The 14595-nt window shown below is 39.3% G+C and overlaps 2 protein-coding genes across 2 annotated transcripts; one reads left to right on the top strand and one right to left on the bottom strand.

The window, feature by feature from the left end:
• Positions 1-208: 208 nt before the first annotated feature.
• On the top strand, positions 209-7171 carry LOC121782892 (ATPase family AAA domain-containing protein At1g05910-like). Its single transcript, XM_042180882.1, has 10 exons — positions 209-295; positions 1811-2049; positions 2405-4303; positions 4402-4590; positions 4782-4921; positions 5432-5671; positions 5787-5973; positions 6251-6316; positions 6404-6650; positions 6756-7171. Exons 2-10 carry the CDS (start codon positions 1837-1839, stop codon positions 7103-7105), a joined length of 3531 nt encoding a protein of 1176 aa, XP_042036816.1. The 5' UTR covers positions 209-295; positions 1811-1836; the 3' UTR covers positions 7106-7171.
• Positions 7172-7415: 244 nt separating this feature from the next.
• Positions 7416-13564, bottom strand: LOC121782893 (ABC transporter G family member 25-like). The gene is made up of 3 exons (XM_042180883.1): positions 13312-13564; positions 12363-13206; positions 7416-8636 (listed from the first exon to the last, which is right to left on the bottom strand). Exons 1-3 carry the CDS (start codon positions 13447-13449, stop codon positions 7618-7620), a joined length of 2001 nt encoding a protein of 666 aa, XP_042036817.1. The 5' UTR covers positions 13450-13564; the 3' UTR covers positions 7416-7617.
• Between the last annotated feature and the right edge of the window lie 1031 nt (positions 13565-14595).

Below are 14595 nucleotides of genomic sequence, written 5' to 3' on the forward strand. Positions count from 1 at the left end.
GCCTATTTGGTAATACAACAAAACTTCGAGGAGCGTGGCTGTAATTGCACAACTTATAACCGTTGGGCCAATAATGACTTAATTATTGATATCTTTTTGGGCTTAAAAACTACATTGGGGCTATTAAGGCCTTTAACATTAATGGGCCTTTAACGTAACAAAAAATTATTAATACTATATTTGCAATTTAAAATAGGCAATGAAAAAAGGAAAAACCTCTCTCTATATCACCGCAACCCCCGAGTTTTTTCACCTGACATTTCAGTTCTTAGCATTTGTTGGAAATCATCTGAAGGTAAACATTCCAATTCCTGCGAAAACTCTGTTGATTTTGTCAATTGCTGATTGTTTTCTTGTTGAGCTGTATTTATCTGCATCTCCTGGGAAAATTTTCCTATATTTTTGGAAATGTATCTCCTGATTCTCCAGCTGCTGTCTGTTGTTTTCTCTAATTTCACGGCATACGCAATGCATGCAATTGCATTTCAAGCTATCTTGTTTTTGTAAACTGTATCGTTGTGATTGTTGTTTGTTGATTTAGTTTTGTTAATCGTGAATAATTTTGGTAGTTGTTGGTGTTCTAAAATTGGCAATTCTGCTGCTCTGTTTTTTTTATTTTTTTGTTTCATAGGTTTAGGATATTGGATAACTGGAACTATTTTAACTGGATGATTGCTTGTGTGCGTCGATTAATGAGGGAGAAGCCCTCTTTTGTTACTCGTGAAAATTTTTGATAATTGTTGGTTCTAAAATTGGCAACTCTACTGCTCTTGTGTTTCTTTTTTCTCTTATGTTTCCTAGGTTTATGGTATTGGAGGACTGGAACTATTTTGACTGGATGTTTGTTTAATTACTTTTGTTACTCGTGAATAATTTGGTAATTGTTGGTTCTAAAACTGGCAATTTTACTACTCTGTTTTTTCTTTATTCTTTTTTCTTTTTTGTTTCCTAGGTCTAGGATATTGGCGGACTGGAACTATTTTAGGATTTCACTGAGAAGGGGCAAAAATATACTATGTAGGAAAATTTTATGTATTCGAGAGGGGGCATTTAGTGTAGTTTATAGATATAGTGGGAAATTTATGTATAAATATGCAACAGTGAAGAAGGATGGTGGGGCATTTGTCCCAGCTAGGTATATGCTGGTTCACCCCTTCACTTGATGTTTGAGTCTGTGTTGATTTAAGAGGGAGAAGTGCTTGGTGTGGTGGAAGATTGTGGCTGAATACTAGTTTTTTTTTCTCAGAGAGGAAGTGAAAGCTAATTGTAGGTGTGAACGTTATTGATCTTTATTCTAAGAAAAAGAAAGTTATTTACTTACTATTGATTTTCTAGCAGCAGTGGTAGTAGCTGTAGTGATGTTTGATTCAGTATTTGTATGCTGGCAGAAGTTTAAACCCAAGCTGATATCATAAAGTGCTGCCATTGTTTCACTTTGTTAAAGAGTAGAAACCTATGAAAATTCCTAGGTTAGTAACAGAAAATTGATTATTTCTTTTGCATGTGAGGTATAATCTAGAATATTGCTGTTTTCTTTGTAGAGTGTGAACAATGTTGTAAATTTTCTGTATTGCTTGCGGTTTTTACCAGCACCAAATTAAATAATTTTTCTTTTGGCATGGGTGTATCCCTAGCATCCTGCCTCAAACTGTTCCTTGGGGTGACTGCATTGGTCATATGGCCAAATTGCATATGTAGTTGCCTAGTGGTTCATTGTATTTCTTTCAAGTAATTTGCTGATTATTGAGGTTCAGTAAAATCTTTCTATGTATTTGTAACTTATTATCTATTGCTGTTGTGTTACTTTTAGATCATGGGAAGACTCTAGTGGTTCTGATGTTCTCAAAAGGATCAGTTGTGGAGGATGGGCCAGATTCAAGGCCAGTTCGTACAAGTGATAGGCTCAAGAGTAGGCCAAGGCATCATAATCGCCACATGTATTATACTCCAAATATTGTTATGCGGAGTCAGAAAAAGAAGCCAAAGAAGAGAGCTTCATCTGCACATTTGGCGAAGTTTTTCCAAAAGGAAAGAAACGCAAAAGAAAACGTATGAAGTATTGTTTTTTTACGTAATTAATTACTTACTTTGTAGAACAGAGAAGTATATACACATATATGGAAGAAAAATATAGTATATTTCATAGGGAGAGATTCTCCTACATATACAGGGAGTAGAAAGCTAAGATTACAACCACGTTAAATCTAATCCTAAAATAAGTACTTAGAGATATACAAGGAAAGTTAGATACACATATATTCTACAATATATTTATTTATTATTCGTCTCATTTGTTCAGTGAGGTCCAAGTTATACAATTCTCTTGCTGTAATATTTTGCGTCAAACTTCTACTAAAATTGATGGATTCCCTATTTTAAAAGAAGTTATTTATCTTGGTTGCAGTCAGCGGATGGCAATCTTAGGCGGTCTACCAGGAAGCGGAGGATGCCCATGAATCTTGAGGAATACACTGATAGTTCTGGAACAGAGGATAATGACTTGATGGTGTCTCCAGTGCCTAGGTATCGAAGATCTAGCAACAGAATAAACAATAACATTGCAAGCCAAGATGAATTGACACCTCGTCGTGAAGGGCTAAGACCTCGTCGTGAAGGACTACGGCCTCGACGTTCCAGAGGAGGTTCTAGAAAAGCATTGCGCATAGAATCCGATGAGGAACAAAGCACATCTGACGAAAAGGAGGTAAATGACGAACCAGATAATGCTAAAGATGTTGACGATAATGATGCTGATGATGGAGAGGGGGAAGCGGAGGTTGCGGGTGAGGAGGATGGTGAAGATGAAGAAGAAGATGGTGATGATGAAGAGGGGGAAGAGCAAGAGGGTACAAGGCGATATGATCTCCGCAATCGAGCAGAAGTCCGCAGACTCTCGATAGAGCAGAGTAAACAAATGCCAAGATCTCCACGTAGAGTACTTCATCAAGGAATGGGTTCTAAAGCAGGCAGGGATTCAAGGAGGGGCTCACGAGTTCATAAACGTCATCGAATGACTCGAGCTGACGACTCTGATGATTCACTTCTAGTAGATGAGCTTGATCAAGGTCCTCCAATACCATGGGGAAGAGGTGGCAGCAGATCAGCTGCGCCTTGGTTGTTTGGAGGGCTAGACATGCAAGGGACTGCGTCATTGGGGTTAAATATTGCTGCATCTGGTTGGGGTCATCAAAATGATGCACTTTCTAATTTATCTTCTGGTATTCAAACTGCTGGTCCAAGCTCCAAAGGAGGGGCTGACATTCAGCCCATTCAAATTGATGGGTCTGTAAGTTTTGATGATATAGGTGGTTTGTCTGGGTATATTGATGCCTTGAAGGAAATGGTATTCTTTCCACTGTTATATCCAGACTTCTTCGCAAGTTACAATATTACTCCACCCAGGGGGGTCTTATTATGTGGTCCTCCTGGCACGGGGAAAACATTGATTGCCAGAGCATTGGCGTGTGCTGCTTCAAAGGCTGGACAGAAAGTCAGTTTTTATATGCGTAAGGGGGCTGATGTCTTGAGCAAATGGGTTGGGGAAGCTGAAAGACAATTGAAATTGTTATTTGAAGAAGCTCAAAAGAATCAGCCCTCAATCATCTTCTTCGATGAGATTGATGGGCTGGCACCTGTTCGGTCTAGCAAGCAAGAGCAGATTCATAATTCAATCGTGTCAACTCTGCTTGCCCTAATGGATGGTCTTGATTCTCGCGGACAAGTAGTCTTGATTGGTGCCACCAACAGAGTTGATGCTATTGATGGAGCCTTGAGGCGCCCTGGGAGATTTGACCGTGAGTTCAACTTTCCCTTGCCTGGCTGTGAAGCACGTGCTGAAATTCTGGAAATACATACCCGTAAGTGGAAGGAGGCCCCTTCGAAGGAGCTAAAACTGGAACTTGCAGCTAGTTGTGTAGGATACTGTGGTGCTGATTTAAAAGCTCTATGCACTGAAGCTGCAATACGTGCTTTTCGGGAAAGATATCCCCAAGTCTATACAAGTGATGACAAATTCGTGATAGATGTTGATTCTGTGAAGGTGGAAAAGAATCACTTTCTAGAGGCCATGACAACAATCACCCCTGCTGCACACAGAGGCTCCATTGTGAACTCGAGGCCATTATCACCTGTTGTTTATCCATGTCTGCAACAACTTCTGGAAAAGGCTATGAGTATCATTTGTGACATATTCCCTGTTGTTTCATCAGATGTAACAAAGCTCTCAATGCTTTCCTATGGATCCGCAATTTCCCTTGTCTATAGGCCGAGGCTTTTATTGTGTGGTGACGATGGTGTTGGGCTGGTAAATGTCGTAATTTTTCTCCTCTTTTAAATATGTTTTATATCAATCATTATAAGGCTTACATGTGACGAGTACGTAATGAATGCTTTGGTTTGCAGGATCATCTTGGGCCTGCAGTTTTACATGAACTCGAGAAGTTTCCTGTTCACTCTCTTGCTCTGCCATCTTTACTTTCTGATCCTGGAGCTAAAACTCCAGAGGAAGCTTTGGTGCATATATTTGGTGAAGCCAGGAGAGCTACGCCATCTATACTATATTTGCCTCAATTCCACCTTTGGTGGGAGAGTGTGAGTGAATTATCACTTATTTTTTGGTGATATCTTGATCTGGTTTCTGCTGTTAATTGATTTATGTGTATGCACTACTCATTTTATCAAGTAACGGTAGAATAAATATTTTGCTGTTGATTGTATCATTGGTTAAACATTTTTTTTTGTTTTAGGCACATGACCAACTCAAGGTTCGTTTTTTGTTTTAGGCACATGACCAACTCAAGGCTGTAATGCGAACGTTATTGGAAGAATTACCTTCGGGTTTGCCCATATTACTATTGGGAACATCTTCTATCCCGCTTGCTGAGATATATGATAGTCCCTCAATATTTTCCGACCACCATGTGTATGTCTATCAATATTTCATAATTATGACCTGTTTACTTTCATAATTTTGGTCTAAATTTAACTTGTAGCTGCATCACATTGTCCAAACTTATACACCAAATATTTGTTCTTGATTTCCTATTTCTAGTCGCTATTAATGTTTCTTCAAATACGCGAAGTCTAATTTTATATTAAATTTTGTTGTTTTTTTAGGAAAAAAAATCAATTAGGATGCCAGAAAACCTTTATTTGGGACAGTCATTCATTTTCTTTTCTTTTTTTTTTTGAGACAATCTATTTTAAGCTGATGTTTTTTTACTCTACTTTTCAAGTAACTGCATTCCCTATCTGTATTCCAAGCCTTAACTGTGATTAAATAATTGGAATGTAGAGGTCCTGTCTGTAGAATTTCTAGATTTCCATTTTCCAATTATGTGCTTTTACCTTTATTTTTCATCTGCTGTACATTGTTGTTCAAATTATGCTAAAATTTGTTCCTTTTCTTTGTTCATTTTGGGCCCATTACCAGTTTGCATTTAAGCTCACCATCAAAAGAAGACAGATCATTATTTTTTGATCGTCTGATAGAAGCAGCATTGTCAGTTCAAACTGAGGTGACGACATCAGCTACATCTAAGGGCCTTCCTGAACTTCCAAAGGCACCAAAAGTGGCTACTGGACCTAAGATCTCTGAGCTGAAGGCTAAAGCCGAAGCACAGGGCCATGGTCTTCGTCGACTACGGATGTGCCTTCGAGATGTTTGCAATCGGTGAGAATTGATATATACCTGATTAACTGCTGGTTTCCATGTCAAATTCATATCTACATCATTTCATGATTGTCTCAAAAGCTTTCCGGATTCTGACTCCTTTATTTCTTTACAGAGTTCTATATGATAAGAGGTTCAGTGCCTTCCATTATCCAGTCACAGATGAAGATGCACCAAACTACCATGCAATAATCCAGAACCCTATGGACATCGCAACGTTGCTGCAGCGTGTTGACAGTGGAAAATATATCGCATGTAAATCATTCGTGGAGGATTTCGACCTCATTTTGGCTAATGCTAAGGTCCGTCTCTGTGTAAAACTGTTAAATAATGCTCCAAATATGCCTCTGCATGTTGAATGGATAAAATGTGGCTACCTTATGCAAAAATGCTTCATAGCAATTAGTGCGCTAGAAGTAACTAAAGAAGCATGTAAGACTTGTGACGAGTTCTGATGATTGCTGATTATTCTGTCATATCCTTTGAAGCGGCTTGACCTTTCTATATCTGTACATTTGCATGTCCGTCCTCCATAAATTATATGACTCATCTTCTGGCATCTCTTCTGATCTTCCACAGAAATACAACGGGGATGATTACAACGGATCTAGGATCGTCAGTAGAGCACATGAGCTTCGCGATTCTGTATGTTCCTAAACCGCTTAAAATGATTATCTTTTCTAGCTGAAGCCTCAAATCCATCTTATGCAAGTGCCATTTTGCTCTTTTCAGGTTCACGGTATGCTATCCCAGATGGACCCTTCCTTGGTTACATTTTGTGACAAGATCGCTGAGGAAGGTGGCCCAATCTCATTGCCCGCTGAAGACGGGACTACTATCCCTCAACCTCCTGTTACCCAAATGATGTCGATGACTAGGGCAAGCGCCCGCCTTAATAATGTGCAGCCAGAAGTTAATCTAGATCTGAGCAATGAACCAAATAGAAAGTCTAAGAAACAAACTGATGCCTCTCAAACAGGTACCATCTTCGCTTTTCATTTCAAACAACGTCGTCTAGCTGATCGTCATGGTTCTTGAAAACTAATTGCTTGGAGCTTGTTTTTCACCTCACTGTCGGTCGCAGAAGAGGGATCAGCCCTTGATTTGGATCCACCACCAAAGCCAACTGAAGAAGCCGAGGCAAACTGTACAGAGCAGCCGACAGTAGAGATGTCAGTTTCCGATGGCGATGAGCAGATGGGAAACACAACACAAGACAGTGGCATGTCGCGTGCAGAAACTTCCGACCAAGTGGATTCCATCAAGAAGCTGCTGCTGGATCGGTCGGAAGATTACAACATCCCACAGCTTGAGAGATTGTACACGAGCATAATGAAGGGCGTTTTTGAAACAAAGGATAGGTCTGAGGTAAAAGATCTTAAAGCCTCGATTTTGCGTTTTTTGTTTGAGTTTGCACACAAGTCTAGGTTCTAGCTCGAACCCATTTTCTAACTTTTATTATAGAGTTTTTTCGGAATTCAGTAAATTAATTCTTTCATATCTCTCTCTCTCACACACACACACACAATTAGCCAAGATCCATTGTTAAATCAGAATCGTGGATTCGGGCCGAATTTGGATCAGTGTTTATGCTTTTTGAACTGGAAATGTTACCCCGGACCGTCAAGTATGTTGTCGGGCTGATTATGGCTCCACTTCCATTGGAACCGTAACCCCCCGACAAACTGTTCTTGAGCCCCCGACGCCCCGGAAAGTACCAACATCCTAATACATGTGATCTTGATTAGAATTAAAATGGCGCAGCTAGCTAGTTAATTGCTAGCTCATGACATTGAAAAAGTAATTGTCTTACAATTTCTTATTTACAGTTGTTGATCTTGATTCAAACTAATACTTTCCTACTTCCACGATTAGAGTTGGCTCGAATCCACCACAAAACGTATCTCTTCAACAACCCACTTTTATGTGTATCCCCTCTTCCAACATCAAGCTTTGATTCGCCTTAAGGCGAGATAGGCCAGCAATCTGTACCCTACAAACATGATCACCATAATCCCGACGCTCGACGCCGGGTGGATCTGCCCGGTGATGTCCTCGTGCACGAACCTACAAGTCGAGGTCTCATGGAGCCTCCTCGTCGAGGAGCAACCGAGCATCGAGGAGATGCTCTCCCCGTCCCCGTATTGGACGTTGATCAGCAGCCTGTAGGTGTAGAACGTCGTGGACGTGTACTTTATCCACGACACAAACAAGGGTACTTTGTGCACGTAGTACCCCCCGGTTAGCACGAACGCGAGCATTATAACCGTGACCATCGTCGACGCCTGCTTGGCATCCATGATGAAGGCGCCAAGCGCGAGGCCGAGGCCAATGGACACCAACACGTATCCCAACAAGACGAGTAGCGTTAGGACGAAAGATGTCAGCTCGGGCTTGAGCCCCGCCATCCAATAGAGTATGGACAGGAACAGGGTGGGGAGGATGAGCTCCATCGGTAGGTCCCCGGTGATCCGGGCCATGAAGTAGGACGACAATGTGTACATCCCCGCAGCCTTCTCTTTCATGAAGATGGCCCGCTCCTGAGGGAAGGCGAACACCGCGTTGAACGAGGGGAACACGCCCCAGAAGATGGAGACGAAGAAGAGGAGGCCTAGCCGGTCTTGAACATCTCTATAGTCGGAATGCCACCACATGAAGCCACCTAGCAAAGCGGCCGCGATCACTTGGAACACCCTCAAAGAGTTGAAAGCCTCGTGCTTTCGCTCTTTGAGGTTGCGTTGCAACAGAACGCAAAAATGGTTAGCCCAAGTCTCTAAATGGCTCGTGCAGCTGTACTCCTTGGTCGGGGGGTTCGCGTTCCTCTCCCGTGAGCTCGCCACCACCACCGGAGCTTCCATGCAAGCCCTTTTAACCTTTGGAGCAAGCACATTGTTGTAGGATGCCACAAGAGTTTGCCTCACATTAGGCCTTTCCCTCTCATTAAAACCATCAAGTTGGCATACCCCTACACACAATAAAAACAAGATTCATTACATCAACAATAAAAATTACCAAATTTCAACATATGGTAAAAGTCACACTCATATTGATCTTATGACCAAATAAACAAGATATCCCAACATACGACAATACTTAGTAAAAAAGTGGCTAGATATTTAAGACATATGTTATAGTAGTAAACATAGACATGAACTAATTAGAGCTGTCCAATGTTGGTGGTGAGTTGGGAGTCCACTCACTATATAATGGCTGCTAATGGATTAATTTGGGCCACCATCACCACCACTTACCTAGCTTCATTTCAAATATTAATTTATTAATGTCACACCATAAAAGAATTGTAACAAAAATTCTTTTGCTTTAATTAAGGTATATATGCAAAGAAAAGGCAACAAACACTTTCCAGATCACAGATCTATGTCTCATGACACCTCTGCAAAATGTTGTCTCTTTTTCCTAGTTTTTATTCAAGAAATACAAAATAACACATAAATTAGTATTCTTCTTAACTACGTTGATCTATTAAGTAAAAACACATTATTCCTCTTGTCGAATTAAACATCACATATGCCTAGTGTGTGTAGTGTGTGTGTGGAGCCATTGATGATGGACTAAAAATGCATCCATTCAAATATTCTTAGGTATTCAAAATGCCAACTTTTTAGTTGGATGCTATCCTACGCAAGCAATCATATTTATCACAATCCACATTATCATAATTAAGTCTAGCCACAAAGAGAGATTAACAAAGCTAATCCATTCCTAATCTAATATTTAATTAGGTTGAATGCTTGAAATCGAACAACCTTAATTATTAAACAACTAACAAAATTAAGAATATTGAGCAAGTGGGAGATGCTTTAATTTGTACTCTTTCCACAAATATAAACTTGTGTTAGTGACACTGTCCCACCAATCTATTTTCGACACCCAAATTAGTGCCAAAAAAGAATCAACGAATTAATTAGGAAATTCTTCAAACCCAACCCTTTTTATGTCACGGCCTCTGTTAAATCAATTTTGTCATTAAATAAAATTTTTGTGACCTAGACAGACTTTCACTAACTATAGTTGGCAAACATATCCAGGTGCTTGACAAATGACCATAGCACTAATATGCCTAAGTACTAGCTATTCTTGAAAGGCATTATTACTTTATTGTAGTACCACGTTTTATCCACGATCCTAGTCAAATTCTAGTCAGTCCCACAAATTTTCAGGTTTCACAATTGTGTTACTGCAAAAAAAATTGATGCCGACTAGTATTAATGTTAAGGAGGTGACGATTAGGCGTATCAGTTTAACGTGTGTGGCTAATTAAGTGGGACGAAACGTGTACTAAAAGACCTCTCTTTCTCTTTCTCTCTCACACACACAAACACACATTAGTTTAACTTATGTCATCTAAGTCAAAAAAAAAATGGGAGAGGGAAATGGGGTCTTGTTGAAAAGTCACAATCTAGCTTCATCCTCCACCCTCCATCCATTTCAAAGTGATTTTTCATTTTTGTGCGTGTGTCAATCCAAAAAAATTTAAAGATTTTGGTTTGTGGGAAGGGGGTGGCCATACCCTACGCTAGTGCAGCCACCACTTCACTCCAAGAAAAGAAAATAAAACACACACACACACTAATACATACACATAACATATCGTTTTCTCAATCCTTTTTTCTACAATGATAGGTCAAAACAAACGAGCTATATATGTCGGTAGGATCATCTAATCAAATAATGCATTATTTTTTCCTATGCATAATTATCATATTTTCAATAATGCACATCTACTTTTATCGAATATCTCAAGCAAAAAAAATTGAGAACGTGGTGACTTTTATCTCACACGTTATGATAAAAGAAAAGGGGCATATAAAGGACACTAAATATTTCTGATGATAGAGAATTTTTTGAGAATTCTTTTAAGATTAAAGAATCAAAAACAAAATGAGAAGATATAGAGATCGGACCCACGTTCCCAATAAGGGTAGGAAAAATAAGCATCAAATGACACGTTGCCAAATTTTTTACTTTTTTATTCTATCTTTTGTAGTACTACAATGTTTCAAGATCCTACATTTTTTTTAATTGCTTTTTTTTAGAGTTATTTTGTGGAACGAATCTGACGACGACACCAACTCCCATCTCAACAATTTAAATAAACTTTTTCGTGAAAAGAAAAAAGTTTAGAAATGAGATCTTCTTCGACTATAATTAAAACGGATATTCTAGCCTTCTAGGCTTAATGTATTGACATAATTTAACATCTAAATCAATGTAGCAAAAAAAAAATCCATCCAATCCAACTATAGAAATTATGATAGACATGAGATATCATCACTTTTCCAAAAATAAATAGTTGGGGAAAACACTGCATCAAAATCACTAAAAGAAAGTGGGCATCATGAGAAAATGGCTTAAAGAAAAAAAAAGTGAGAAAGCAAAAAAGCTCAAAAGATAGGAGACACGTGGTATGAAAACCAGATATCACTCATTTATTCTCCTAATAAAATTCCCCCCACTGCCTTTACATCTCATCAAGAAAATTTAAAATTAATCCCGATATCCGATATCTGATATCCACCTACCCGCCTTCCTTTCGACTCAAAGGTCGAACGAAGGGGTTGGTATGTACAGTGCTACACTGAGTATTGTACTAACTATCGTATCAGATACTACTATTTCCAACTCGAAGTGTATACCTCGAGTAACTATTGACTATAGTCGAATCCAGCTTACTCTTAATATATACTTACTTATCAAATATTATTGTCAAAACCACCTCTCAATGCACAACTTGTGCTGACCTAGAAAGTCTTTGATCTTTTCTTTCAAGTAGAGTGAATACTCACTAGAGTGTCAATGTCTAAATGAAAGTTGTGAATTATAAGTTGGCCCAGCTTTAATGGTGAAAACGACGATGTATATATAGTACAAATTGGGAGAAAAATTTCTGGATGAGGGAAAAGTATCTGTTCCCCAACAATTAAATGCCATTATTAAAACAATTTCAGGTGTGACCACTCTTATTTCTTGGACCATATTTGGTTTTGCTACAGTGAGTTACACTACAAATATTGACAAATATGTGTACATGGGCCACATTAATTGAATCTAAATGCACACAAAAGAGAAAATTAAGTTCATATAAAAACTCAAAAAAAAAAATTAAAACTTATGTATGGATATGTTTAACAGAAAAGGGACAACCCTAGCTAGGTAGGTTATACGATTGACCTAACATATATACTACTACTAAATTGATAATAACTGCAGTGAAATTTAGGATTTAAGTAAGATTTGAAAATGAGCAAGTGGGAAATAGGATTTTCTTTAGATAGAAACAATAGTGCAATAATAGTCTCTGTCTAATTAAAGACAGCAAATATGCTTGTTTTCAGCCAACAGACACCAAAAATCACTCTCATGAATCTTGTCAAACATTTATTAAGCTTGACTATATATGACTGCAAATAGCACTACATGCATATATCATTATCCTCAAATTCAGATCATCAATATATACGTATCCATTATAATAATTCTAATCTTTTTGTACACTTGCAATCCTATTCATTTTAATATATTTATGTTTCTGCGCGTAATTTTATGTAGTGTGACATTTTTAATTCTATTAATATAAATAAAAATGTAGAAATAGTCACTGAGTCCGCCTGAGTCCGCCAGAAATAGTACTAAAAACTAATTAATTGAGAATTAATTAGGAGAGACGTACCGTTAGCGAGATCGAGCAAGAAATCCGCCGGATTCATGGGAAACGCGGGCGAGAAGCCGACGCTGTCGAAATACGGCGCGGCGTCGGCCCTGGCACCGGAGTAAATGCACCGGCCCTCCGACAGCACGAGCAGGTCGTCAAACATCTGGTAGACGCGGCTGGAGGGCTGGTGCACGGACATCACGACCGTCTTCCCCCTGGCTGTGAGCCCGCCCAGGGCAGCGACCAGGCGGTACGCGGCCGTGGCGTCGAGCCCCGACGTCGGCTCGTCGAGGATGAGCAAGCTGGGGTCCACCAGCATCTCGTGCGCGATGCTCACCCGCTTCCGCTCCCCGCCCGAGACACCGCGCACGAAGCTGTTCCCGATGATGGTGTCCGCGCACGGCGCCAGTCCGAGCTCCGCGATCGCGGCCTCTGCGGCCGCGATCTTCTGCTCCCGGTCCACGTAGGCCGGGAGGCGCAGGAGGGAGCAGAAGACGAGCGTCTCCCTCACCGTCAGGTGAGGGTAGAGCACGTCGTCTTGTGCTACGAAGCCGGTTTTTTTACCGATCTGCTTCGTGAATTTCCGGCCGTTGAAGAGGACGGCGCCGGCGAGGCCGTGGCTGTGGTGGAGGCGGCCGGCGAGGGCGTTGAGGAGCGTCGATTTGCCGCTGCCGGAGGGGCCAAGGACCGTCAGCAGCCTCCCTGGCGCCGCCGTGCCCGTGATCCCGTTCAAAATCGTCCGCTCCGCAGCCGGATTCTCCACATCGGCTGACGCGCCGCCGCCGAGCATGCCCATTATGCTATTATTTCTCGATTTTGCGCCGCCGCCATGCAGCTTCACTCTATATGAAACATCCACAAACTGAAAAAAAAACATTATTTATCGATAAATACACGAAATTTCAAAATTCTGGTCAATTAATTGAATATTAGTAATTATGCTAATAATAAAAAAAAAGATTAATACCTTAAGCATGATGGGGAAAGAGCAATGGGGAATAGTTTGATTTTGAGAGGGATTTTGATTTTCACTGCCATTGTTATTAGGGGGAGCTTCGGCTGCTTCACTAGACACCAACATTGTGTTTTCTCTGTTTCTAAACATTTTTAAGGGGAAAGAGGAAAATTGGAGAAATTATGTTAAAACAGTATTGGAGGTTGAGAGAGAGAGAGTGCAACAAAAGAAAAGAAAAGAAAAGAAAAGAAAAGAAATGAAATGAAATGAGATGAGAGAGAGAGGCAAAGCTGTTACTCCCACATCTATTTATTTAGTTTGGTGTGTGGCACTTGCTACGTGGCACTATACTTGCTAAGCCATGTGTACCTTCCTTTTCCCCATTATATATATGAACGCATTTCACAAATATATAATGAAAAAGATTTGGATTGGGTAAATTACATTGAAAAGTATTAACTTCTGGTCTATTTTATAACTTTGATTCATGAAATTTCAATTTCTTTTTTACTCTATATGTTCCAAGTTACTTGAATCGTATATCATTTTGGGTTGTCCCAAGTTACTTGAGTCATTTATCTTTTTAGTTAAAAATAAAACATCTAATCACACCGACTGTTTTCTTTCTTTTACTTTACTCTCTTTTACTTTATTCTCTCTTCTACTTTATTTTACTTTATTTAATTTATCAAATACAATTTTCTTAAATCTCGTACCAAAAAGAATGTCTCAAGTAACGTGGGACGGAGGGAGTATTATCTTACCGGGAAAATGATTGAGATAACTTACATGTATTATTGATATTTTGAACTAAATGATAGTAGTGCGGTTTTTTTTAAGAACACTGAAAGTAACATGAAAACGATGTCTATGTATATTTTCCAACTGCCGTTTAAGACTCAATTTCATTAAAAAAATTCATGTGATAGTTGCGAAAAAGTTCAAACTTCATTTTTTTGGCTAACTTTTAAAGTTGTGGGATAAAAGCCCTCATTTGGCCTAACTTAATAAGAATGTGAAGTGATTGTACTAGGGTTTAAAAAGCATGTAGCATTAATGTTTTTATAGTAAAAAATTTACATATGGATAGGCAAAATTACATTTTTAATTACTTATATAAAGAGAAGAAAAATACAAATGAGAATAAAAATAGAAAATTTTGATAGTCAAAGATGAAATAGGTGCAAACTTTCATACGTGTATAGTTGTTATCGACTGAATGACTTGAATATTATGGGTGATGGGTAATAAATGACTATATTCTTTTTATGATACCTGAAAACTTTATCACAATGC

This window comes from Salvia splendens, chromosome 20 (genome assembly GCF_004379255.2).
Source record: "Salvia splendens isolate huo1 chromosome 20, SspV2, whole genome shotgun sequence".
Lineage (NCBI taxonomy): Eukaryota > Viridiplantae > Streptophyta > Magnoliopsida > Lamiales > Lamiaceae > Salvia > Salvia splendens.